At 53.3% G+C, this 24768-nt stretch overlaps 1 protein-coding gene across 1 annotated transcript; it reads left to right on the plus strand.

Moving 5' to 3' along the window:
• Window positions 1–139: 139 nt before the first annotated feature.
• Window positions 140–20094, plus strand: DUOX2 (dual oxidase 2). Its single transcript, XM_014734099.3, has 34 exons — window positions 140–281; window positions 716–850; window positions 1118–1207; window positions 1479–1643; window positions 2241–2428; window positions 2601–2802; window positions 2914–3080; window positions 3479–3539; window positions 3703–3799; window positions 4255–4345; window positions 4605–4707; window positions 5265–5428; window positions 6009–6184; window positions 6393–6511; window positions 6874–7011; window positions 7237–7350; window positions 7539–7741; window positions 8048–8233; window positions 9207–9432; window positions 9529–9622; window positions 11281–11468; window positions 12009–12078; window positions 12463–12546; window positions 13085–13263; window positions 13429–13659; window positions 13843–13942; window positions 14657–14706; window positions 14992–15119; window positions 15373–15526; window positions 16957–17189; window positions 17425–17583; window positions 17921–18076; window positions 18187–18315; window positions 18636–20094. Exons 2-34 carry the CDS (start codon window positions 781–783, stop codon window positions 18756–18758), a joined length of 4638 nt encoding a protein of 1545 aa, XP_014589585.1. The 5' UTR covers window positions 140–281; window positions 716–780; the 3' UTR covers window positions 18759–20094.
• Window positions 20095–24768: the final 4674 nt, after the last annotated feature.

Here is a 24768-nt window from a genome sequence, read left to right on the forward strand (position 1 = left end):
GGCAGCGTGCCCAGAGGAGGTTAGCGCTGGGCAGCCGTCCAAGCGGGAAGAGCTCTTGCAAATGAGGGGCGGAGGTCGCTATGCAAATGAAGGAGCCCCTCCTCCATAGCAAGAGTGCGAGCTCCGGGTCCCGATGCTCACTCCTGGCACTGGTCTGGCCTGAGTGGACACCGCGCGGCTGGCCTCAGAGGACCAGAGAGGAGGGTGAGCGTGCAGCCAGGGACGCTGAGGATTCCGAGAGGAAAGAAGACTTCTGACCCCGACAGAGGCCCTAAACCAAGGTTGGACCTGGGCTTTGGGCCTGATCTTCCCATCCCTCGTGTCCATACACAGGCGTTCATTGTGGAGTAGGAGGGCCTGTAGGTCTGGGGCTCCCAGGTCACTAGCCCATTCCCTTCCCTTCCCTGCCTCCTCTGGGAGAAGCAGCTCCTGGGGGATTTTGCAGGTGGGGATTCGAGGCTCTGGGGGGCCCTGGGAGGCTGGAGGTAAAGTCCTGCCGCGGACTGACAAGCCCCAGAGGATTTATGCCCTGTGGTTCCTGTCGTTGGGGTTAGTTCTCCAACGGGGTGGAAAGTGGAGACAAGCATCAGTGCCTACAGGGCTGCCAGGTGTCCTAAAAAAAGTGGTGTGCGGGTTCGGGTCCTGGATGATGCTCCTAAAAACCTCACGGCAGAAGTGGAAACAGCCGGCGCCGCTTCCCCTGTGCCGGCTATAGGCGAGGAGGACGCCAGCTCCTTGTCCGTCACATATCCCCTCCATCCCCCGGGCCGCAGCGTCAGCATGCTCCGCGCGAGGCCAGAGGCACTGGTGCTCCTGGGAGCTCTGCTGACTGTACCCCTGGAACCAGCAGGTAAGTACCAGGCGCCCCTAGCTTCAAGATGTCATCCAGTACGCCCTCGGGTTGGGGGAAGGGAGAGGTGCAAGGAAGCGGTTCCCTAAGGCTAGAAGATCGCTGCAGGGCTCATCAGTATAGGAAACTTCCCATGCCGCGCAGGCACCGCCACTGGGGTCGGCTTGGGGGCACTCGGAGAGCCGGAGAAGCACAGGCCGAGGCTGTCGGGTCCCCGAGGGTGTCGCTGGGAGGCTAGCGCTGAGGGCACCACTCTCTGACCCACAGGCAGCCAGAACGCACCCTCTCTAACCTGGGAAGTGCAGCGCTATGATGGCTGGTTCAACAACCTGAGGCACCACCAGCGTGGCGCTGCCGGTGCGTCCTGTGGCCCCGTGGGACGACGAGGGTGGCTAGTGGAGGGCAGGGCCACGGGAGACCCGGCACCGAGACGCGGAGAGAGCGCGTCGCCAGCCGCCGGGCTGCCTGCGGGCGCAGCGAGATCCTATGCGCTCCTGGAGCCAGGAGACCCTGGGGAGAAGGGGTCTCCTCAGTGGGAGTGGGGGCTTTGAGGGAGGAGTAGGGCAAAGTTTGTAGGCTCATTGGGAACGGAGTGCTTTGACCGAGCCCCGCTCCCTGCTTCCCGCAGGCTACCGTCTACAGCGCCTTGTACCAGCCAATTACGCGGACGGCGTGTATCAGGCGCTGGAGGAGCCGCTGCTGCCCAACCCACGCCGCCTCAGCGACGCGGCCATGCAGGGCAGAGCCGGGCTGCCATCCCGCCAAAACCGCACCGTGCTGGGGGTCTTCTTTGGTGAGGGCAAAGTGGGAAAACACTGGGACTGACCTGGCGCTTAGCTCAGTGCCTGGGGAGAGGGGCTCTGAGGCCCCTCTGCAGTCCACAGGAGACCATCAGAGACCGCCCCCCCACCCCAGCCATCTCCTCCCCACACCAAGCTGCGCTTCGAGCCGTTCTTCATCTCGGAGATTTGGGAGCGTCGATTCAGGGATTTTTGCCCCCCTAATCTTTCATTTACCTCTTACTCCAAACCCAGGAGTGCCACTGGACCCCCGTATAGTTCTTAGGAGCTGAGTCCCCTGACACAGCTCTCCTCACAATAGGATTTTATCCTCTTTCCCTTCAAGAAGGAGGGGAAGGCAGGATCTGTTGGGACATGGGGGACTGGTTTGGGGGAGCCCTTACATTAATTATATTATTCTGATTCTCACAATAATGTTATGAGGTGGGTGGGGAGGGTGCTATATAGCCACTTTGCAGAATAGAAAAAACCCGCAGAGCTGGTGTCAGAGATTGAAACAAACATCCTGCCCTTTCGCTCTTGGGAAATTTGGAGTCCGCCTGGCTGTGGGGAGAGGAGACTCTCACCAGCTTGCACCCCACTGCCTGCAGGCTACCACGTGCTCTCCGACCTGGTGAGTGTGGAGAGACCCGGCTGCCCTGCAGAGTTCCTCAACATCCACATCCCGCCGGGAGACCCCGTGTTCGACCCCAACCGGAGCGGGGACGTGGTGCTGCCCTTCCAGAGGAGTCGCTGGGACCCCAAAACCGGACTGAGCCCCAACAATCCCCGGGACCTGGTGAGATGAGGCAGGCGGTGGGGCGGGGCGCTGGACCCGAGGCAGGCGGGGTCCTGGGCTGGGGACACGACAGGGCCGGGCGGGAGAGGCTCCCACCCCACCCCCACGGACCCCGCCTGGGCCTGGCCCTCCCTTAGCCGCCTCGGCTGCCCGACCCCTCGCTGCCCCGCAGACCAACGAGGTGACGGGCTGGCTGGACGGCAGCGCCATCTATGGCTCCTCGCACTCCTGGAGCGACGAGCTGCGGAGCTTCTCTGGGGGGCAGCTGGCGTCCGGGCCCGACCCCGCCTTCCCCCGGGACTCGAAGGACCCCCTGCTCATGTGGACCGCGCCCGACCCCGCCACCGGACAGCGCGGGTCCCAGGGGCTGTACGGTGAGGCCGCGGGCCGGGCTCGGTGGAGGGCTGGCTGGGGTCTGCGGGGTTGGGCTCCTGTGGGTCACACCGCCGCTCGTCTCCTCCCCTGTGTCCCCACGTCGCCTACAGCCTTCGGGGCGGAGCGAGGCAACCGCGACCCATTCGTGCAGGCGCTGGGCCTGCTCTGGTTCCGCTACCACAACCTGTGCGCTCAGAGGCTGGCCCGCGAGCACCCGAGCTGGGGGGACGAGGAGCTGTTCCAGCACGCGCGCAAGAGGGTCATCGCCACCTATCAGGTCAGCGCCTCCCCCACGTCCTGGTCCACCGAGACTCCGCTCGCCCGCAGGGCCAGCTATCCTTGCACAACTCCCACCCAGAAACGCCCTTCTCCAGGAGGACACCCCTCCCCAGAAAGCTAACGTCTAGGAATAGACCCTGAAAATGATCAGGACGCAAAGCGCTACTTAGACATGAGGTTTCGCTTGTGATTATTATTTAGCTCCCTTCCTCCCCCTCTCAAATCCCCTGTTCCTTGTGGGGGACACGCCTCCTCATTTCTCCGGTTTGATTGACCTCCCTCGTGCCTGCCCCTGCCTGGTCCTCATCTCTCACTTAAGCCTTCCCTGGGCTCAGATTCCTCCCAGCCTGGCAGCTCCAGCGCTGGCCTCACCTTTCCCCTCTCTCTGACCCTCAGAACATCGCTCTGTATGAGTGGCTGCCCAGCTTTCTGTCGAAAACACCCCCGGAATATACAGGTGAGGATGTTGCGGGGGGGGGGGGGGGCTGGGGCGGGGGGGGGACACCTGGGCTGAGAGTTGGGGGGTCAGAATCCATAGGGGAAAGAAGACAAGTGGATGCTTGTGTTGGGAAGATGTGGGGGTAAGAAGCCTATTTCTCTTGTTACCCCACCTTGGGCAGAGTACCGCCCTTTCCTGGACCCCAGCATCTCCCCGGAGTTCCTGGCGGCCTCTGAGCAGTTCTTCTCCACAATGGTGCCCCCTGGCGTCTACATGAGGTAAGGTAGAGGCTGGCCTGTAGGGGAGGCACAGCGCTAGCAGAAGTGATGAACTAACCGTCTTGGGGGCCTGTGGCCTTTTATATCCTCCACAGTTTAACGGTGGAAGGGAAGCAGAATTTGGGACTCTGGAATAGGACCCTGGGATGGGAGATTCAGTCTGAACAGAGAAATATCCCCAGCTCCTCCTAATGGCTGAACTTCAGCTGCTGAGAGCAGGATTTGTCCAGCAGCTGGGTCACCCTCTTCCCTTCTTCCCTTCCCTCCCTGTGTGTACTGAGAGCGACCTCTACCTTCAATCCACACACACTGTCAAATCCCTACTCTGTTCTAGGAAGGTGCTGGGGCCACCCTTCAGTCCTGGTCCTTAGTCCCTCTTAGTCCCTCACCCCACTCAACGCCATCTCAGCTTCTTCCCTGAATTCCCATAGTACATCCTTGATTATCCATTTCAGGAATGCCAGCTGTCATTTCCAGAATATCGTGAACAAGGATTTTGGCAGTTCCCCAGCTCTGAGGGTCTGCAATAGCTACTGGATTCGAGAGGTCAGCCTAGGGTCAGGGTAAGGGGAAGGTCAGGGTCAGTCTTGTTACATAGGCTGGGAAAAGCAGTGATTCCAGTTCTTGGGTGTTGCTGCTCCAGGGTGGTGGGAGATGAAGGGTGGAGAGATCAGAAAAATACCTGGGGACTCAAGAGAGTCTAGGACTGGCCCTTTGTCCTGCGATGCTACAGTGGTCCAGAGTGAGAGGGAATAGGCTTTGGGGAGAGAACTGAGAACCTGTCTGAGTATGTCATTTATTCCAGAACCCCAATCTGAACAGTGCCCAGGCAGTGAATGAGCTGCTGCTGGGAATGGCCTCCCAGATTTCGGAGCTGGAGGACAGGATAGTGGTTGAAGATCTGAGGGGTGAGCTCTGGAACCAGAGGGGATGGGGGCCCAGAGGCTCGGGGGCCTGGGGACCCTGCCGGGTTAATCAACAGGCAGACCTAGGGTACCCACAATGCAGGAACACACAGGAACAGCAGGACCAGCAGGAGACTTTGCTTAGAAGACAAAGTGCTTTGAACTTTTTTTTTCTCGATTTACAGGCTCATGTTGTTTTTATTCTAAATTCCCTATTTCTGAGTATATGGGAGGAGAGGTAGCACCATGATTTCTTTGGTGTTTAGGTCTCTAAAGGTTTGCATCTAGCCCTGTCTTGAGGTTAAGGAGGTAAAGGACGGCAGTTTACTGCTTGATGACTAGAACAGTCTTAAGCCTCAAGGGAAGTCTTGCCAGAAAAATTGCCCCTGATCACACGGGGTGACATTGACCCCACACCAAGGCAGGTCAACATGAGCGCAGGTCATGTGTAGAGGAGTGCTGAGGGCGGAGGGCAGAGTGCCAATAGCCCAATTCAAGGCTGCTGGGTGAAGAAGCATTGGGAGGACTGAGCCTGTAGCATGGTCCTCTCTCCTCCTTAGATTACTGGCCTGGCCCCGGCAAGTTCTCCCGCACAGACTACGTGGCCAGCAGCATCCAACGTGGCCGAGATATGGGGCTACCCAGCTATAGTCAAGCCCTGCTGGCCTTGGGGCTGGAAACCCCGAAGAACTGGAGTGACCTCAACCCTGAAGTGGACCCCCAGGTCAGGAACAGTAATGATAATCATAGCAGCTAAAGCTTTCCTGTGACAATACTGTTCTAAGTCTTTTACATATGTAAGTCATTTAATCACTATCAAGACCATTATAGGGTACATACTATCGTTTTCCCCATTTTACTGATCACATAGTTGGTAAGTCAGTCACAGAGGCAGGATTTAAATTTAGCCATCTGACTCCAGAGTATGTTCCTCACCATTACATTGTACTGTTCCTGGGTTGGGTGCCAGTGCAGGGTCCTTTCCCATGAGTTAGGTGACTCAAAGCTCCTAATCACTGCTGCCAGGCAGTCTGGGTAGCCATGGTCACAGGATATGGTCCTCAGGTACATAACAGTGGTCTCACCATGGGCAGGGAGACACTGGTTCTTCCACCAGACTTGCCACCAACTGAGGGGGCGCTGCCTGGGAAAAGGAGACTCCCTCAGGTCTGAATAGCAAGCCAAACAGCTGATGGGGTCCTGTGTTTGAGGGATGGGGCAACAGTGGCTGCCCTTCCCAACACACACACGCGCGCACGCACACGCACACTCATACTCACTCTTCACCTCCTCTGGTGCCCCAGGTGCTGGAGGCCACAGCTGCCTTGTACAATCAGGACCTGTCCCAGCTGGAGCTGCTCCCCGGGGGGCTCCTGGAGAGCCATGGCGACCCCGGGCCCCTCTTCACTGCCATTGTTCTTGACCAGTTTGTGCGGCTGCGGGATGGTGACCGCTACTGGTTTGAGAACACCAGGAATGGGTAAGGCCTGCCTGGGCCTGCACCTCAGACTCCACCTTGGCCTGGGCCCCAGATCCTCTGCCTGTGAATTGCCCTCAGGGGCCCTTAATTCCCAGCTGGCCCACCACTCCCTCTGGGTTTCTTTCCTCATTTAAATCCCTAGGCCTGAGGTTGCTAGAGGCCTGAATCCCCTTCCCATCCCAACAATTCCTGGCTTTCTCCAACTTAGGCTATTCTCCAAGGAGGAAATTGCAGAAATCAGAAACATCACTCTGAAGGATGTTCTGGTAGCTGTCGCCAACCTGGACCCCAGTGCCCTACAGTCCAATGTGTTTATCTGGCATCCAGGTAGGGGACCTGGGAGAACACAAGCGGTGGTGACCAGAGAAAGGACCAAGGTTGGGAGTGATCACTGTTGCTGTCCAGAGAGCGAGTGCCAGGCAGCCCCTTCTGTGTTGGGCTGGGAGGTTTCTGTTGGGCCACCTCCCCCAGAAAGGACTGGACTGGTTTGCAGGCTGCACCCTGTGGCCAAGCTGGGGTGGGTGCTGAGAGATGGGATACAGAAGGGGATTTTTTGAGGGGAACAAATTCCAGGGAGATGGGCCTGGAAGGGAGGAGGGTATCCAGTCCCTTACAGGAGAAAAGGGAAGGATGCCTGGCCAAGGAGTGGGATCCTCAGGCTTTGAGGTCTCCTGTGCCCTCTCCCTCAGGTGCACCCTGCCCTCAGCCACAGCAGCTCACAACTGAAGGCTTGCCCCCCTGTGTGCCCCTGACCGTGTCTGACTACTTCAAGGGCAGTGGTGCTGGTTTTGGCATCACCATCGTGGCTATCTGCTGTTTTCCGCTAGGTGAGCCCTTCATCCTCTCACCCATCTCTCTTCTCCTGTCTCCCCACACCCTGCCCCCAAAGCCTGCCCCTGCCCCTCATTACCTGCTGGCCTATAGGGCTAGCTCCTTGGTACAGTTGAAGTTGGGCATGGGGGGCCTAGGGAAGGGAGGGGCACAGCCAAAGCCTCAGTGAAGCTGCAGGCAAGGGGCTCCCCTCCTTACTGCCTCCTTCTGACCCCCTTCAGTGAGTCTGCTTATTGCTTGGGTGGTGGCCCATTTCCGAGGCCGAGAGCGCAGGAAGCTACAAAGGAAAGACAAAGAGAGTATGAAGAAGGAAGCAGCCAAAGATGGAGTGTCAGGTGAGATGGGGCTGAGGGAAGGGAGGGAGGAAGGGGGCAGTTGAGGGGACCAGGAGAAAGAACCAGGTTACAGATGTAGGAAAGAGCCAGGCTTTGGGTGCCTGCTCAGACTGGTAGAGTGGAATTGCCCTGAGGCAGGGGTCTGGGTGCCTCTGCTGAACTGCTCTGCCTAATTGTCCCTCCCCCAGCGATGGAGTGGCCAGGCCCCAGGGAGACAAGCTATCCTGTCACCATCCAGCTGCTCCCAGACAGGTGTCTGCAGGTCCTGGACAGGCGTCTCTCTGTGCTCCGCACCATCCAGCTTCGGCCCCCACAGCAGGTCAACCTCATCCTGTCCAGCAACCGCGGACGCCGGGCCCTGCTGCTCAAGATCCCCAAGGAGTATGACCTGGTGCGGCCCACCCTGCCTCCCTAGCCTGGACTGCCCTCACACATCTCCCCTCTCAGAGGAAGTCCTCTCAGGCCACCCTCTCTGCAGCTACCAAGCTCACCTGTGAAGGCTGATTCTGGGGATTCCTTTCAAAGGTCCCCAGACTCAACCTGACCCTCCCTCTGACCCCCTTGGGCCACTCACCTGGCCTCAGCCTGGGTGGATGGGGTCCACTTTTCTCTCCTTCCCCCAACCCAAGGTCCTTTGAGGGGAGGCTGAACAAGCCACTCAAGCTCCGAGCATTGGCCCAGGCTTGCTCCCTCCCAGGTGCTGCTGTTTAACTCCGAGGAGGAGCGGGGCATCTTTGTGCAGCAACTGCAGGGCTTCTGTGTGCGCTGGACTCTGGGCCTCGACGTGGCTGAGATGGGCGAGAAGGAGCTGTTCAGGAAGGCTGTGACCAAGCAGCAGAGGGCCCGCATCCTGGAGGTCTTCTTCAGACACCTTTTTGCCCAGGTGCCATGGCTGTGTCTTTTGGAGACAGAAACCTACCCAGGGGTTGGAGGGAACCTAGGCTGGACATGGGGTGAACTAAGCTTCTGTTCTATGGGCTGGAGACGGACAGTCTTGGTTGAATCCTGGCTTTGCCACTCACTAGCTGTGTGACCCTAGGCAAGTCACATCACCTCTGCTCTGTATCTCAGTCTCCTCATCTATAAAACAGCAATTAAAATAGGATCCATCCCCTTGGGTTGTTGTCAGGATTTGGTGAAATAGTCTACATCTGGGGTTCTCAAAGTGTGGCCCCTGGACCAGCAGTGGCACCCTCACCTGGGAATTTGTTAGAAATGCAAATCCTTAGCTCCCACACCTGGACCAGTGAATCAGGAACTCTGGGGTTGGAGCCCACAAGCCCTCCAGGGTATTCTGATACACTCTAAAGTTTGGAAAACACTGTTCTATGTACAGTGTCTGGCCCAAGTGCTTGGTACATTGTAGGCATATAACAAATGGTAATTGTATGTATATGACTTTTAAAGTCTTTGTACAATGGGCAGAGGCCAAATCAGGCATGTGGCAGCACTGTCTGAATTGACAAGAGAACATATCCCTAGCCTCCTCCTGCCTGTCCACCCAAGTCTACAATACCCTCTGTCCCCAGAACAGGCTCTTTCGCTTTGCATTCCCAAGCTTTGCCCCTCCCTGTTCCCACCCCTTTCCCCCTACAGACCCAGCACCATTTCTACTCTATAAAACTCCTGGTTCTTGGGTCCAGGGAGAAAGTGGGCCGGCTACTAGAGATTCCAGTCACCCCTCTACAGGAGAGCAGGGGCCCAAGTCAGAAGTATATTTAAGGACCAGGAGCAGCCACCAGGGCTCACCCTCTCTGAATTGGACTTTGGGGAGATGTGAGAGGTCACTGAACTGCTTTCAGCCCAGGCCTCACCTCTTTTTTTCCCTCCCTCCTTCTGCTGCTGCTCGAGTGCAGGTACTGGACATCGACCAGGTGGATGCAGGGACCCTGCCCCTGGACTCGTCACAGAAGGTGCGGGAGGCCCTGACGTGTGAGCTGAGCAGGGCCGAGTTTGCGGAGTCCCTGGGCCTCAAGCCCCAGGACATGTTTGTGGAGTCCATGTTCTCTCTGGCTGACAAAGACGGCAATGGCTACCTGTCCTTCCGGGAGTTCCTGGACATCCTGGTGGTCTTCATGAAAGGTGGGGAGGTGGGGGGGTGGGGGTGGTGGTGGGCCCTCCCAGGAGCTAGAGGTCTTTCAGCAGAGAAGTGATCTGCATGCCCCTTTCTCTTCACAGGCTCCCCAGAGGACAAGTCCCGCCTGATGTTCACCATGTATGACCTTGATGGGAATGGCTTCCTCTCCAAGGGCGAGTTCTTCACCATGATGCGGTACGGAGTAGGCCCTTCTAGTCCTGAGGCTTCCTGATGTTGTAAACAGGAAGACAAGTCAGATCAGAGGAGGGTAGGTGAGAAGGCTGTGTGGTCATCTGCACTGACAGGTGTCCTAGATACTGCATTCTAGACTCTCGGAGCATCCAGCTTCCAAAGTTTATCTGGCCAGGCCTCTGCCTCCAGGAGGGTCTATATCTGCACTGTCAACTCTAGCCAGAAAATTCTCCCCAGTTGAAAAAAACAACTAACACCAATATGACCGATAACACAAGTCCACTAACCCCTTTTGGATGCCCTTGGATCTTTATAAATGCTTCCACAGCATACCTAACACTATGCTTTACACAGTGGATAATGGATGGATGGAGGATGGCTGACCTTGGTCACTCTCCCGACATTAATCACCACAACAGGCAGGAGGAGAAACATGGACATTTCTTCTATGTTCCAACCTTTGTCTCTTCCTGCTTCCTAAGCCATTTCTGGTCATGGTGTGCTAATGAAGACCAGCTTTTAGCTCACAGGCTGCTTATTCCTGAAGACACTGCTCCAATAACACAGCCCCCTTCAGCTCCATAAAGACAGCGTTCATATCTGTCTTTATTCCCCACAGAATCTGCCTCCTCTGCACTGTGATTGGCACATAGCAGGCATTCAGTACATAGTTACCTGAATGAGATGAAATGATCAACAAATGAATAGATAAAATGCATAAAACAGCCCAGATAGTTTTAAGTTTTCCACCCCTTTAATTCCACATTGCGTGATTTCTCGTTCCCCTTACCTGCCACATCCCTCTCACGATCCAGATACCACAACTGGACCTGGGCTTCCCAAAGGGCCAGGGTGAAGCTAATGGCAGTCTGCACCTCACTGGGTGTGTCACTACAGGCCCGGGCCTGGGCGGGGCTCTAGGGAATCTAGGAGAGGGTCCCTGACCCCAAGGGCTGAGCTCCCACCTTCTCGTCCTGTGCTCATGATGGATCTTGCTCAGTCTCGATGGGATGATGTGTTTTTTTTAATGTGATGGCAGTGCTTGCTGTGCCACATGCGCAAAGGTCTTTTTCTGCTGCACTCACGCCAACTCGCTTGGTTTGTTTCTGTCCCAAAGCACAGCCTAAGAAAAGAGTATGGCCACTGCAGCTGCCACTCCGGTTGCTATCAGATCGGGAGTGGAGACACTCCTGCCCATGCCCTAGGGGTGTTGGCACAAGGAAGCGGCCACCATTGCACTACATCCTACCCCGTCCCCCCAGCTGTCTGTGCCCCAACTGCACTGTGAAAAGGGGACCCCAGCAGTGGTGTGGGAGGCATCGACACAAGACAGTGGGCAAAGAGCCTGCCATGCGAGAGGGCCACGGCACACCTGACACATCCCTGCGCTAAGTGGACATTCATCCCAACCGTAGATGCCCCTCCGTTGGAAGGCTGCTTTCTCTAATTGGTCAAGGTCACTTTCAATTTTGTTCTGCCTTTTGAGCCAGTGGCCACGCCACCCAGCTTAGTGTCAGCTGCAGGCTGGATGAAAACCTTCTCATTACCATTTCTCAGGTCACTGGTAACCACATTAGATCATCTGGGGCCTACTCCACCCTGCACCTGCCTAAACCTGACCTTGCCAGTGACAGGCTGCTTTCTCTCTGGTCTTCCCCTAGGTCCTTCATCGAGATCTCCAACAACTGCCTGTCCAAGGCCCAGCTGGCCGAGGTGGTGGAGTCCATGTTCCGGGAATCGGGCTTCCAGGACAAGAGGGAGCTGACATGGGAGGACTTCCACTTCATGCTGCGGGACCACGACAGTGAGCTCCGCCGCACACAGCTCTGTGTCAAGGGTGGAGGTGGAGGTATGTGACTATGTGAGGAAAAGTCAGTCAGGGAGGGGCGTGTCTTCAGAATGAGAGTCCCTGGTGGATAGGACCCAGGGCTTATTTCTCTCTTAGTCCTTGGTGCCTGGTACTGAGCCAGGCATGTGTACTCAAGGGCATCGCATGCAGCTGTGCAATTTGTGCACTGCACGAAGATGCCCAAGAGGTGGGCTGGAATCCAGCCTACATGCTGCTCACCAAGCCATGCTCACTGGTCTGGGATGTGTCTGGCCAGAGGAAGAGGCACTATTTTCTTTACCCAAAGGATCAGCAAGGTTGCATCCGCTCAGAGGGGGTCCGTTTTGTAGTTGCACTGAGGTGTCACGTTGACTAGCAGTGGCTGCCCTGTGTGTAGTGAGTGCTCACTGTGGGCTGAGGGGAACAAGACTGGAGCAAGTCACTGGCAAGTACCGTGGCAGCCTTTCTGGAGGAAGGGAAGTGGGAGGGCAGGGACAGTCTCCCAGCCCACCCTACCGCCCTCGTGGGGAAGTCTGTCCAGTCTCTTGTTCTTCACTCCAGGTGTCGGAGACATCTTTAAACCAAACATCAGCTCTCGAGTCTCATTCATCACTAAGACTCCTGGGGAATGGTGAGTGGCAGTGAGGTACAGGAGGTCTCCTTGACCAGGCCCCCTGCAGAGAAATGAAGGAAGTAGGGCTGGCTGAGTCAGCCCCTGGGGCCAGATATTTGCCTCTGAAAGTAGCTCTTAGTACATGGTTGGTCCTAGCCCAAATTCCAGCTGCCTCACACACCCCTTGCTGCTCAGGATAGAATCATTCTACAAAACAGATGAACAGATCATATTCATTTATTCTGCCTTGCCTTCTGCCTGCTTCTCTCTGACCAGTTGTGTGGGCAGGTTCTGTGGGCAGGAATAATCCCAGGATCTACCCCCATCCCCTCAAGCTCTGACCTGGCAGTTCTCCTGGCTGCAAAGATAAGGAGAGAACAAGCCCCAATTTCCTTTTCTCAGCTCCTGCCCCCGGGGAGGGGGACTTCCTACCTCAGAGGCCCCAGAGCTGGGAGGCCCCGGGCTGAAGAAGAGGTTTGGCAAAAAGTGAGTGTTTCCCAGAACCCCGGGCCCAAGGAGACATGGGGAGAAGTCTCAGGGTCTCTGGGCCCTGCCCACACCGTCTTGACACACAAGGGACCATCCTGAGTCTCGTTCCGTTGGTTCCCGACCTGCTTGGCGGGCTATAGAGTCGAATGACTCTTCAACCTCTACACCCTAATCTTCAGGCAGGGGTCCTGGTACTCAGATAAAACACCAAGATGGCAGTCAGGGGTCTCCTGGCTCCTGCCTGCTTTGGGCACAGCAGTGAGGTCTGTGCAGGGAACAGGAAGAGAGAAGGGCAGAACAGACAGGAGGACAAAGAGGTGGAGTAGTGGGGAGACAGAAAAGTGGGTGGATGGGGCAAATAAAGATGAGGGGTAAAGGGTTGGGGGAATGAGAGTCGGCTCCCGAAATGCTTTTTCCTTCACCTGTCGTGGCCCATCCTGACCCCTGCCAGGTCACCAAGTCTCTTTCACGGGGTGGCATTTAGGGGAGGCCGGGGTGCCCCATCTCACGGCCACTCTGCTTCCCATTGCTGCAGGGCAGTCCTGTCCCCTCCGCGGCTGTACACGGAGGCGCTGCAGGAGAAGATGCAGCGGGGCCTCCTGGCCCAGAAGCTGCAGCAGTTCAAGCGTTTCGTGGAGAACTACCGGCGGCACATCGTGTGCACCACGATCTTCTCAGCCATCTGTGTCGGCCTGTTTGCAGAGCGTGCTTACTGTAAGAGTTCCAGGTTGCAGGCAGTGGGAAAGGAGAAGTGGAGAGCCTTCTGCTTGCTCGTCCCGCTACTCAGCATCTAGATGGGGGAGCCCAGGTGTTCTGACTCAGGCCCAGGCCCCTGGCCTCTGTGCTATGCTGATTGATCCGCTCCCACTCTGTCCCCAGACTACGCCTTTGCCTCACCACCCACAGAAATTGCACAGACCACTCTAGTAGGCATCATCCTGTCGCGGGGCACGGCGGCCAACGTCTCCTTCATGTACTCTTACATCCTGCTCACCATGTGCCGCAACCTCATCACCTTCCTGCGCGAGACCTTCCTTAACCGCTACGTGCCCTTCGACGCCGCCGTGGACTTCCATCGCTGGATCGCCATGGCTGCTATTGTCCTGTCCAGTACGGGTCTCCCAGGCATCCTCCCCATTGCTGCAGCTCCCTGGATCTAGCTGTGGGGGAGACAGTGAGGAGACTGGAGCTCCTTTATCCTTCCATCTCTCCTCCCTGAGCCCCCTATTTCCCTCGGGGTCAGAGGTGGAGTCTGCCCAGGGTGGCATCTCTAACAGGGTCTGTCTCTTGCAGTTTTGCACAGTGCGGGCCACGTGGTCAATGTCTACATCTTCTCAGTCAGTCCCCTCAGTGTGCTGGCCTGCATCTTCCCCCACGTCTTTGTGAATGATGGGTCAGTTCTGGGGGCGGGGGGCAGGTCCTCCTTGGGACACATGAGACAGGCCTAAGGGTATAACAGAAAAGAAATAGATAGCCCTGGATACTCTCGCACTGAGTGAGGATCAGAAGCCAGCCCCCCTTGGGGAAGCTGAGAGGTGACTTTCTTGACCTCAGGAAGGAAGCTGGCCATGATTGGCCAGGAAAGGAGTTTGGGAGATGAAGCTGGAGACTGCTTCCCACATGAACCTGACACATAGCTTGCCTACCATCTCAGCCTACTATCCATTCACTGGGCAAACATTTATGGAGCACGTCTTATGTGTCCATCCAGGAGCCGGAGAGAAGGGATGCCAAGCTACATGCAATCATTCAGCAAATACTTACTGGGCCTTTACTATGTGGCTGGCATTGTTTGAGCATAGGGATAGGGCAGTGAGCCGAACACACAGCCCTGCCCTCATGGAGCTTACAGAGCGTGAACCAAGAACTCAAGGAAGCAAAGGTCAGCCACAGTAGGATAGTTCAGGACAACACAGGAGGAAGAATTGCTGAAAGAGCAGAGGTTGGAACCATAGAAGGGTGGGTGCCATGTTCCTTGGAAGGATCCCTGGCCATCTGGGTGGAGGACCAGTAACCTCAGCAGTGAGGGCTGGCAGGAACAGTCACATCGTGACTGGCGGAGCCCCTCCTGCCCCTGCCTGAGGCTGCATGTGCCTCTGCCCCACAGGTCCAAGCTTCCCCAGAAGTTCTACTGGTGGTTCTTCCAGACAGTCCCAGGTAGGGAGAGGGGCTGTATGTGGGGTCTGGGGGTTCTGTCTGAGGACTTCTGCTTTCATCTTCATCTTCCCATGAATACATGCTTATCTGTAGTGGTTATAGGTTTCCTTTCTAGCCTCCAGAACAAGCCCCTGCTGCAGCTCCTTCAGGCAAGCTGTTCTGGGGGCCAGGGAGGGATGAGGGACGTCAGGGAAAGAGGGCGGAATGGGGAGAATGCTCTGCTGTATTCTCAGCCCAGGCCAAGGTCCTGAGACTACTCTCTGACCTTGTCCTCCTTGCCCCCAGGCATGTCCGGGGTGCTCCTGCTCCTGGTCCTGGCCATCATGTACGTCTTCGCCTCCCACCACTTCCGGCGCCACAGCTTCCGGGGCTTCTGGCTGACCCACCACCTCTATGTCCTGCTCTACGTGCTGGTGAGGGACTTTTCTGGGCAGGGCCAGGCCATGGGGCAGGGACGAGCATTCATGATGGGGGCAGGGAGCGGGCTGCATTGGACCCAGTGAGACCCTGAAATCTGAGATCCCAGTCTCTGAAGCCTATGCCATCCTCATCTACCCAGCCCAGGCCCAGGGCCCGGGGCCCAGGCAGAAAATATCTGGGCAAGGAAGCTGGTGCAGGAAGGAGGACTGGCTGGGCCTGAGCTATACTAACTGGCCATGTTTGTAGCTCATCATCCACGGCAGCTTCGGTCTGATCCAGCTGCCCACTTTCTACATATACTTCATGGTCCCGGCACTAATCTTTGTGGGGGACAAGCTGGTGAGCCTGAGCAGGAAGAAGGTGGAGATCAGCGTGGTGAAGGCAGAGCTGCTGCCGTCAGGTACCAGGCCCGGCCTGACCCTGGGTGGGGAGCAACTCATGGGACGTGGGGAGACAGCTCCCCAGGCCTCCAGACCCCCAACTTGGCTCCTGATAGCCTCTTGGGACCCCTGCAGCTTTCCTGATGCAATGCAGCCCTAGACAGGGCTGTGCTCAGCCCCTAGGCGGACTTGCAGACAGTGGGAAGCAACTATGAGAAGAGGCACCTGAAAGTGCATACAGAGGGGTTTAAGGAGAAGAAAGACCCCCACTGTGTGGCCTGGGTGCAGGGCAGGGAACCACCTATCCCTCTCCCATCCCTTCTCCCAGAATAACCCCCTGTCAGAGACAGACAGTGGCCCAGATTGCAAGGGCCTGTTGTTGAGAGTCAGTGTTGGCCGAAGTGGGGATTCACATCATGGTAGGGGGTGGCAGAAGATGATCTTAGGTGTTGTGGAAACGTCCAACCTTCAGGACTCACATAGTAAGAAAATTAACCTCATTTCAACTGTATTTCAATCAAGATTACTAGAGGACAAAGTGTGGTGTTCATATGCCTTTTGTACTCTCCAGTACTTATGAACCCCCTTTTTCAACAAAGAGAGAACAGGACTGAAGCTTAGCTGTGGTCAGGCAATAAATCATATCCAGATAAAATCTGATAAAACATGGTGCCTTCTATTTAGAGCACATAATGCTGGTTTTCTACCTACCTTAGTGAGCTAATGTTTCTTGTCCAGGTAAATCAAATTGAAAAAGTAAGTCAATTTAAAGAAAAACATTATATAAAAGATAGTACAGTTGGTGTGCAGATATGGCCCATCACAAAGGCAACCCTCAGACAGTGGAGGTTTGGTAAACACTGAGATGGTCCCTGGGGAACCTGAGGTCAGGGGACCCAGTAGGCTAGTATCCAGGACAGTGGCGTCAGGCCTGGGTCCTTCATAAGAGGAGTGGAGAGGAGGAAAGGGCTAGGACAGGGGTGCAGAGAAGCCCAGCTCTTGGGTTACCCAGGAAACAGAGAAGGCAGCCCTCTGACTCCCAGCCCCAGGAACCCCACTTGCTCAGACCATGTGACCACTGTCTGTGCCTCAGGTGTGTGGAGAGGACAGGGTACCTGCCAGTCTTCAGGTACCAGGAGGAAGCCTTCTTTTTTTTTTTTTTTTTTTTTGAGGAAGATTAGCCCTGAGCTAACATCTGCTGCCAATCCTCCTCTTTTTGCTGAGGGAGCCTGGCCCTGAGCTAACATCCGTGCCTATCTTCCTCTACTTTATATGTGGGACGCCTACCACAGCATGGCGTGCCAAGCGGTGCCATGTCCTCACCTGGGATCCGAACTGGCTAACCCTGGGCTGCCGAGAAGCGGAACGTGCGAACTTAACCGCTGCGCCACCGGGCTGGCCCCAGGAGCAAGCCTTCTGATCCCTGTGTTTCCCTGCCCACGACCCCCAGGAGTGACCTACCTGCAGTTCCAGCGGCCCAAAGGCTTTGAGTACAAGTCAGGACAGTGGGTGCGGATCGCCTGCCTGGCTCTGGGGACCAACGAGTACCATCCCTTCACATTGACCTCTGCGCCCCATGAGGACACGCTCAGCCTGCACATCCGGGCCGTAGGACCCTGGACCACTCGTCTCAGGGAGGTCTACTCATCCCCGACGGGCGACGGCTATGGCATATACCCAAAGGTGCCCAACACTGGGAACCACTTTTGGGCCTCTGGCATTGCCAGAGGGTTTCCGCCTCCCACATCCTGAGACTAGAAGTTCCAGCCACTCCAAGGCCAGGCTGAGAGGGGGCTGGGGTACCTCAGAGGAGCCTAGGATGCTCTGTATCCTTCTTCTTCCTGTCCCCCCACCACCATTTCTAGCCTCAGAGCTGGGGCAGGGCTAGGCTCATCTCATCTTCCCCTTCTGTTGGCAGCTGTACCTCGATGGACCGTTTGGAGAGGGCCACCAGGAGTGGCATAAGTTTGAGGTGTCAGTCCTGGTGGGAGGGGGCATTGGAGTCACCCCCTTTGCCTCCATCCTCAAAGACCTGGTCTTCAAGTCATCATTGGGCAGCCAAATGCTCTGTAAAAAGGTGAGTGTCCCTCTCCTATTCTTTGAAAAGGTGGCGACAGATGGTCTGATTGTGTCCTCACATCATAGCAGAGTAGCAAGAGAGAAAGCCCCTGTCTGCCCAGGCCATTCATACCCAGTTGTCCAGATGCTCAACATTTGAGGGAGGGTAGGAGGTGTAGGCAGAAGGGCCTCTGCTGGGATCTGTCTGTTAGAGCCCTTGGAGCACACTTGTGGGTCCGGCCAGAGGTTTAGTGTCTGTGGGTGGTCTGGGGCTTCCCAGCCTCTCAGATGAAGGCATCTGGGGTGGAGAAACCTTGAGCTGAGCTGAGTCCTGAGTTCCAGCTATGTGTCCCCAGATCTACTTCATCTGGGTGACACGGACCCAGCGGCAGTTCGAGTGGCTGGCTGACATCATCCGGGAGGTGGAGGAGAATGACTGCCAGGACCTGGTGTCCGTGCACATTTACATCACCCAGCTGGCCGAGAAGTTCGACCTCAGGACCACCATGCTGGTACGTCAGGGCCGGCCAGGCAGTGGTGGGGGCGTGGCGGCCACTATCTGGACTAAGAGCTGACCCTTTCTCTGCTGACTGTGACCTTCCTCCTCCACTCCCACCCCCAGTACATCTGTGAGCGGCACTTCCAAAAGGTGCTGAACCGGAGTCTGTTCACGGGCCTGCGCTCCATCACCCACTTCGGCCGCCCCCCCTTCGAGCCCTTCTTCAACTCCCTGCAGGAGGTCCACCCAGAGGTCAGTCCCATCCCCACCCATCCTGGGACTCTGGCCTTCCCCTGCCAGGACATCCTGGCCCTCAAGCACCCTGCAGCTCTCTCCTGAGTAGAGAACCCCCCAGCCCCAGCCCCAGGATGGGGTTAAGAGTTAGAGGAAGGCTTCAAGCCCCACCCCCACCCAGGCCCTGCCTCGCACTCAAGCCTCCTCCTCAAGGCCTAGGGTCAATGCCCTGGACATTCCAGCCAGGTTTGAGAAGCAGCTTCCTTTTGGGGAGTGAGCATGTCAAGCCTGCAAGTCTCTGCCTCTCTCTGCAACCACTCCCCTGGCACTCTTGACAGGTCCGGAAGATCGGGGTGTTCAGCTGCGGCCCTCCAGGAATGACCAAGAATGTAGAGAAGGCCTGTCAACTCATCAACAGGCAGGACCAGGCCCACTTTGTGCACCACTATGAGAACTTCTGAGCCCAATCCCTGGTTTCTGCTTCTTCTCTGTGGACCAGCCCTGCCAGCAGTTTCTCTGTCAGAATCCACTCGGGCCTCAGCTGGAGAGCTGAAAGAGCCTTTCCCTCGTTGCTCCATCTGTCCCATGCTCTGAGAAGGTAGAGAGGAGCCCTCTAGCTCAGGCCACAGCAGGTTGTGGCAGACAAAGTTGGGAGGGGACAGTCCTTCCCTGTGACAACTGTGGAGGTGAAAGGAGACAATAACATTTGGTTCCAATAGGTCCCTATCCCTCTGTTTGACTTCCACAAAATTGATGTATTGCTTTGGTATTTTCTTGGCTCAGGTATTTGAGGGGGGACGGGGTAGGGATACTCCATGTGAAGAGAAGGCTCAGAGTGAAAATCACAGAGCCCCGCTCAGAAGCTGTGATGCTTACAACCTGGACAGCCCAACTGCCGCAACTCAGGCTCCAAGCCCTTTTCCCTCCAGCTCCACCCTCCACCTCTTCCTAGAGGGTCAGGAACCCTGAGGAGTAACCAGGGAAGAAAGATGCCTCCCAGCCCTGAGGTTCCTCGTATCGGTCAGCAATACCCGCTGCCCTGAACTCTTGGCAGGTACCTCTCTGAGCCCCCTAGAGCAGCCCCTGGGCTCTGGGACCAAGAGTCCAGCCTCTCTACCAGACATCCAAAACTCCCTCTTAATTCTCCATTTCCATAGAAGTTGGGTAACCAGGTGTCCTAGTTTGCCCAGGATTCTCCCAATTTTAGCACTGGAAGTCTCTTTTCCTAGGAAACCTCTCAGTCCCAGGCAAATCAAGATAGCTGCTCACCTTACATAGGAGCCAACCTGGGTCATCACCTCCATACTTGGCTCTTGAAGACCCTTCCTTTTCTTTCTTCAACTGGCTCTTTCCTAAAAAGCTGAGCTTTAAATTTTTTAAAATTTACGTATAATTTGCATCCAGCAAAGTATATAAATCTTAAAGTTACCAAATGTGCATCTCAAATGTACATCGGTTACCACTACCCAACTCAAGATATAGAACATTTCCATCACCCCAGAAACTTCCCTTGTCAGTCTCCCCAAACCCCTAGAAACAACCACTGATTGATTTCTATCATTCCAGGTTAGTTTTGATCATAACGAATGTACACTTTTGAGACTGGCGTCTTTCACTCAGCACAATGCCTTTGTGATTCATCCATGTTGTGTGTATAGGTAGTTTGTTCCTTTTCATTGCTGAGTAGTACTCTATTGTAGAGCTGTACCACACTTTGTTTATCTGGCCTTCTGTTGATTGACAGATTGTTTCTCGTTTTTGATGATTATGAATAAAGCTGCTCTGATGATTCTTGTATCTGTCTTTTGGTGGACATAATGCATTCATTCCTCTCAGGTATATATCTAGGAGTGGAATTGCTGGGTCATAGAGTTCTCCAGCCAATAGGAACTGTGGCAGGGAGAGTTTGAGGTCATCTCCACAGTCCTGCCCCCGGCTGCTCTCCTCATGGACAGGCCAAATGCCTTTGGTTCCCAACCTTCTATACTGTAAGAATCTCTCTGACAGAACTGGAATGGTACTGGATCAGGAGCCAAGAGACCTGGATTCTAGTGCCAACTTTACCCCTATGTAGCTCCAGAGGAAAATCTCTTAACTCCTCTGAGCCTGTTTCCTCATGTATTAAAATGTCTGTTTGGGTATTAGGAAGTCAGACATTGATACTGACCCAGAAAGTTGTACTGATGAGAAAATGTATGAGAATATATTATACAATTACAATGTGTGATGATTATTAATCCATCTATTTATCAACAACATCATGCCCAGGGCCCCCCAGCCCTCCTGCCCCTCACCAGCGACACAACCAGTCATGAATCCTAAACTCCAGCCCCTTAAGTCTCAGCCTGAGCTTTATTTCCAAATCTGGCCCATCAGTGCCTTCCTTATTCCTTTCTAAAGACCACTCAAAATATTTATTTGTCTCATCTTAATTCACCTCTCCTTGCTAGGCTAGAGAATGTTAACATGGTTGTCATGATTCTCCCTAAAACCTCTACTCAGCCCTACCCTCCCTGCCATGCTAGGGCCCGAGTAAGAGTCTCCTGAAGACTCCATGATCACCTTTGCCCAGACCCCAGACGATACCAAATGCACCTCCAGCTGGATCTGCCTTCATGATCCTGAGTAGCCTCAGGTGGCACTCAGCCTGCCTGGCCTTAGTCCAAACTCTACACCCTAGCCAGGGTCTAGATGTCAGCCCTAAGCATGTATTTATGTGATTTGGCTGCTCTGTCTAACTTTGTCCAGATTCCCAGGAAGCCACTCCTTGCTGGAATAAAAGTCAAGGACTTGCAGAGAGGGTAGAAGTATCTTTATTCTGGGCATTTGCCAGGATCCTCAACCGGCATAAGCCTTCCTGGGGCTTTGTGACCAACTCTCCTTGGGAAGCGGATTGGAAGGCCGGACCACAGCCATCAGGAAATGTGTTTTTGAGTTGAGAAAATGAGGTCATCAACTGTACAAGTGGGTATAGGGGAGAGGTTAGGCTCTGGAAAATATGTAAACAGGGAGGCCACAAAAATGTGTCAGAGAAATAGGACTAGGGAAAGATGATATGGAGGAAATTCATGGAAACTTTTATATTGACAGTGTAAAAGAAAGCAAACATTCTCTGTTGGGTCACAGATACTGGTCTCGGTCCCTGGGACAAAGCCCAACCTGAGCCCTGCCTCACAGGGAAGGATGAGGATGAGAATGGAACAGGGATAGAGAAGGAATCAGATGGGGTCAGATGGAGATGGGATTGGAGATGGAGAAGATGAGGGCGAGGATGAGATTGGATGGAAGGGCTTCAGGGTCAGGTGGGAAGGGAGTGGGCGAGAACAGGGAAGTGCTGAGGCTGAGCTCTGAAGGAGAGAAATGAAGGCCAGCTCTTTGCCTCTTTTTCCAACTTTCCAGCCCCAGCTTCTGCCCCAACTGAGAGAAGAGAAAGTTGGCAAGATGTGGCAACCTCCCTACCCACTTGCTAAGAATTATTGAGTAAGAGGAACCAATCTAGCATAGCAGTTAAGAGGAAGGGCTCTTGAGTCAAACTGGGTTTGAGTCCCAGCTGGGTGACCTTGAGCAAACAAAGGAAACTCTCCATGGCTCAGCTTGCTCCTCCATGAAATGGGGATAACATGAGTATCTGCTTCATAGAGTTTGGGAAGGTCCAATGATATAATTCAATTCAATTCAACAAATATGTGCTGAGAGTCTATTATGTCTCAGGCACAGGCCCAGCTTCTATGGAACTTCTATGTCAGTGGGAGCAAAAAGACAAGAAATAAGTGAAAAAGAAGAAAAAGATAATCCCAGATCACGATAAAGAGCTTTGAAGATAATGAAACAGAATAATATGGTAGCAAGTGACTATGGAGGATCCTTCAGATAAGATGAACAAGGGAATGTCCCTGCAAAGGTGACGATAAGATTATAACCAAACGCACCAGAGCTTGCTGTGGGCCCAGTGCTACTGTGAGTGCTGTAGGTGGGTGAACTCACTTAGTCCTTACGACAAACTACAAGGTAGGGACTACCCCCATTCTGCCCACTTTACAGACAAGGAAGGTGACACACAAAGAGGCTTAAACAACTTGCCCAGAGTTACCCAGAATGTAAGTGAGAGGACTAGATCTGAACCCAGGAAGTTTCAAACAGAGACCACGCCCTTAACTACCCCTTTACGTTGCCTCTCAAAAGCAGGTTGCAAGTGTTCAGGCAAAGATAATGTATGGAGAGCCCTAAACTGTGCCTAGCACCTAGGAATATTGTTATTATTACTATTGTTATTAACAGAAGTTGAGGCTCCAGAAGGCAGAGCTCCATCTTCTGAGAAGTTTGGAATGTTTGCGGCTTGAGTGATGTTAAGTGACTTGTTCCTCATCCAGGCCTGTCCTGTGCTGCCCTACCCCTCTAGGGACACCGAGCCCCAAGATCATCTAGAAGTCATACCATCCTGGCCTTGCCTGGAATGGAACTTGAGGAAGTGAGCTGAGTCTCCCGGCCCAGTCCCCAGGAAGACGTAAGAGACCTGGGAATCTCTCCAGCTGACTTCACAGGAATCCTATGCTCCCTGGAGAGTGACCTCAGATGAACTGTAACACAAAGGCACTCCCTTTTCTGAGAGGAGAGGTTGACGCCTTTGGAAGGCACAGGCTTTCGTGAATGGACTGGAGTGGCCCTCAGATAGGGAGGGAAGGTGGTTAGGGCTGAGTCTTCCATGGAACAGGAGTGCCATTACCTGGAGTAGTTGAAGGAGCAGGTAGGCAAAGTACTGGAGCTCCCTCCTGAGTCACGCCCAAGGCTGGGCTCCCTAACATGCTCTCTCATGTGATTCTCTCAGCAACCTTATGAGGCGGCCATAATCATCAGGACGTCCAACACTAAGTACTAAGTAACTAAGTTACTAAGTAACTAAGTTAAGTAAACTACACTATCAAGTGGAATATTATGTGACCATTTACAATGAAGATTATCAGATGAGCAGTCTCAGACTCAGGAAATTTGGCAAAATATCTCCAGAGTCTTAAAATATGTAAACCACGTTTTTCACTGATTCCTCTTGTAGGAACCTATCTCAGAAAAATAATCAGAAATCTGGACAAAGATTCACATTTATAGATGAAAATGCACCAAAATGGTAACAGTGGTTATTTCTAGATGATGACATAATGGTTGATCTTATTTTCATCCTTATAATTTTGTACATTGTTCAAAAATACAAAATATTTATAATAAGAGGAAAAGAAAAACATTAAAAATAAATTCCAGTCCAAACAAATGTCTTTTTGGATAAACTATAATTACAAAGATTTTGTAAACATATAAACATGGTTGTGATTTATTATCATTGTTTTTTATTGAAATATAGTTAACATACAATATTATGTTGGTTTCAGGTGTACAACACAGTGATTCAACATTTACATACATTACAAAATACCATAAGTCTCGTAATCATCTGTCACCATACAAAGTTATTAAAATATTATTGACTATATTCCCTATGCTGTATGTTACATCCTTGTGACTTAGTTATTTTATAACTGGAAGTTTGTACCTCTTAATCCCCTTTACCTATTTCATCCATCTCTCCAATTGCTTTCTCCTCTGGCCTACCACCAGTTTGTTCTCTGTATCTGTTAGTCTATTTCTGTTTTGTTTTGTTCTGTTTGTCCATTTGTTTTGTTTTTTAGAGTCTACATATAAGTGAAACCATACAGCAATTGTCTTTCTCTCTCTGACTTATTTCACTTAGCATAATACCCTCTAGGTCCATCTATGTTGTTGCAAATGGCAAGATTTTATTCTTTTGTATGACTGAGTAATAATATTCCATGGCATATATATGCCACATCTTCTTTATCCATTCATCTATTGATGGACACTTAGGTTGCTTCCATATCTTGGTTATTGTGGTTGAGATTTATTATTAAGTGAAAAGAAATTGTAGCTGTGTTTTGAGGGTGACTATAAAAACATATTTTTAAAAGTTATTAATATTGCTTATCTCTGGGGGTGAAGTAGAAATAAGAGTAACTTTCATTTTCTATCTTACATGTTTCTGTGATTTTTTATAACAAGTATATACTACTTTTATAATCATAAAACATACAAATTTTTAAAATTTTAATTACATATATGCAAGAACTGGCAGCCAGCACAGAAAAATTCATTTGATGCTAAGTGATGACTGCTGTAAAACCAAAATTCTTATTATGGCTGATTGTATCAGAAGAAAATTTTTGACCCCAAATAGCCAAAGCAATCCTGAGAAAACAAGAACAAAGCTGGAGGCATCACAATCCCTGACTTCAAAATAGACTACAGAGCTATAGTAATCAAAACAGCATGGTTCTGGCACAAAAAGAGACACACAGATCAATGGAACAGAATTGAAAGCCCAGAAATAAAACCACACATCTATGGACAGGTAATCTTTGACAAAGGAGCCCAGAACATACAATGGAGAAAGGAAAGTCTCCTCAA

Source organism: Equus caballus, chromosome 1 (genome assembly GCF_041296265.1).
Source record: "Equus caballus isolate H_3958 breed thoroughbred chromosome 1, TB-T2T, whole genome shotgun sequence".
Classification (NCBI taxonomy): Eukaryota; Metazoa; Chordata; class Mammalia; order Perissodactyla; family Equidae; genus Equus; species Equus caballus.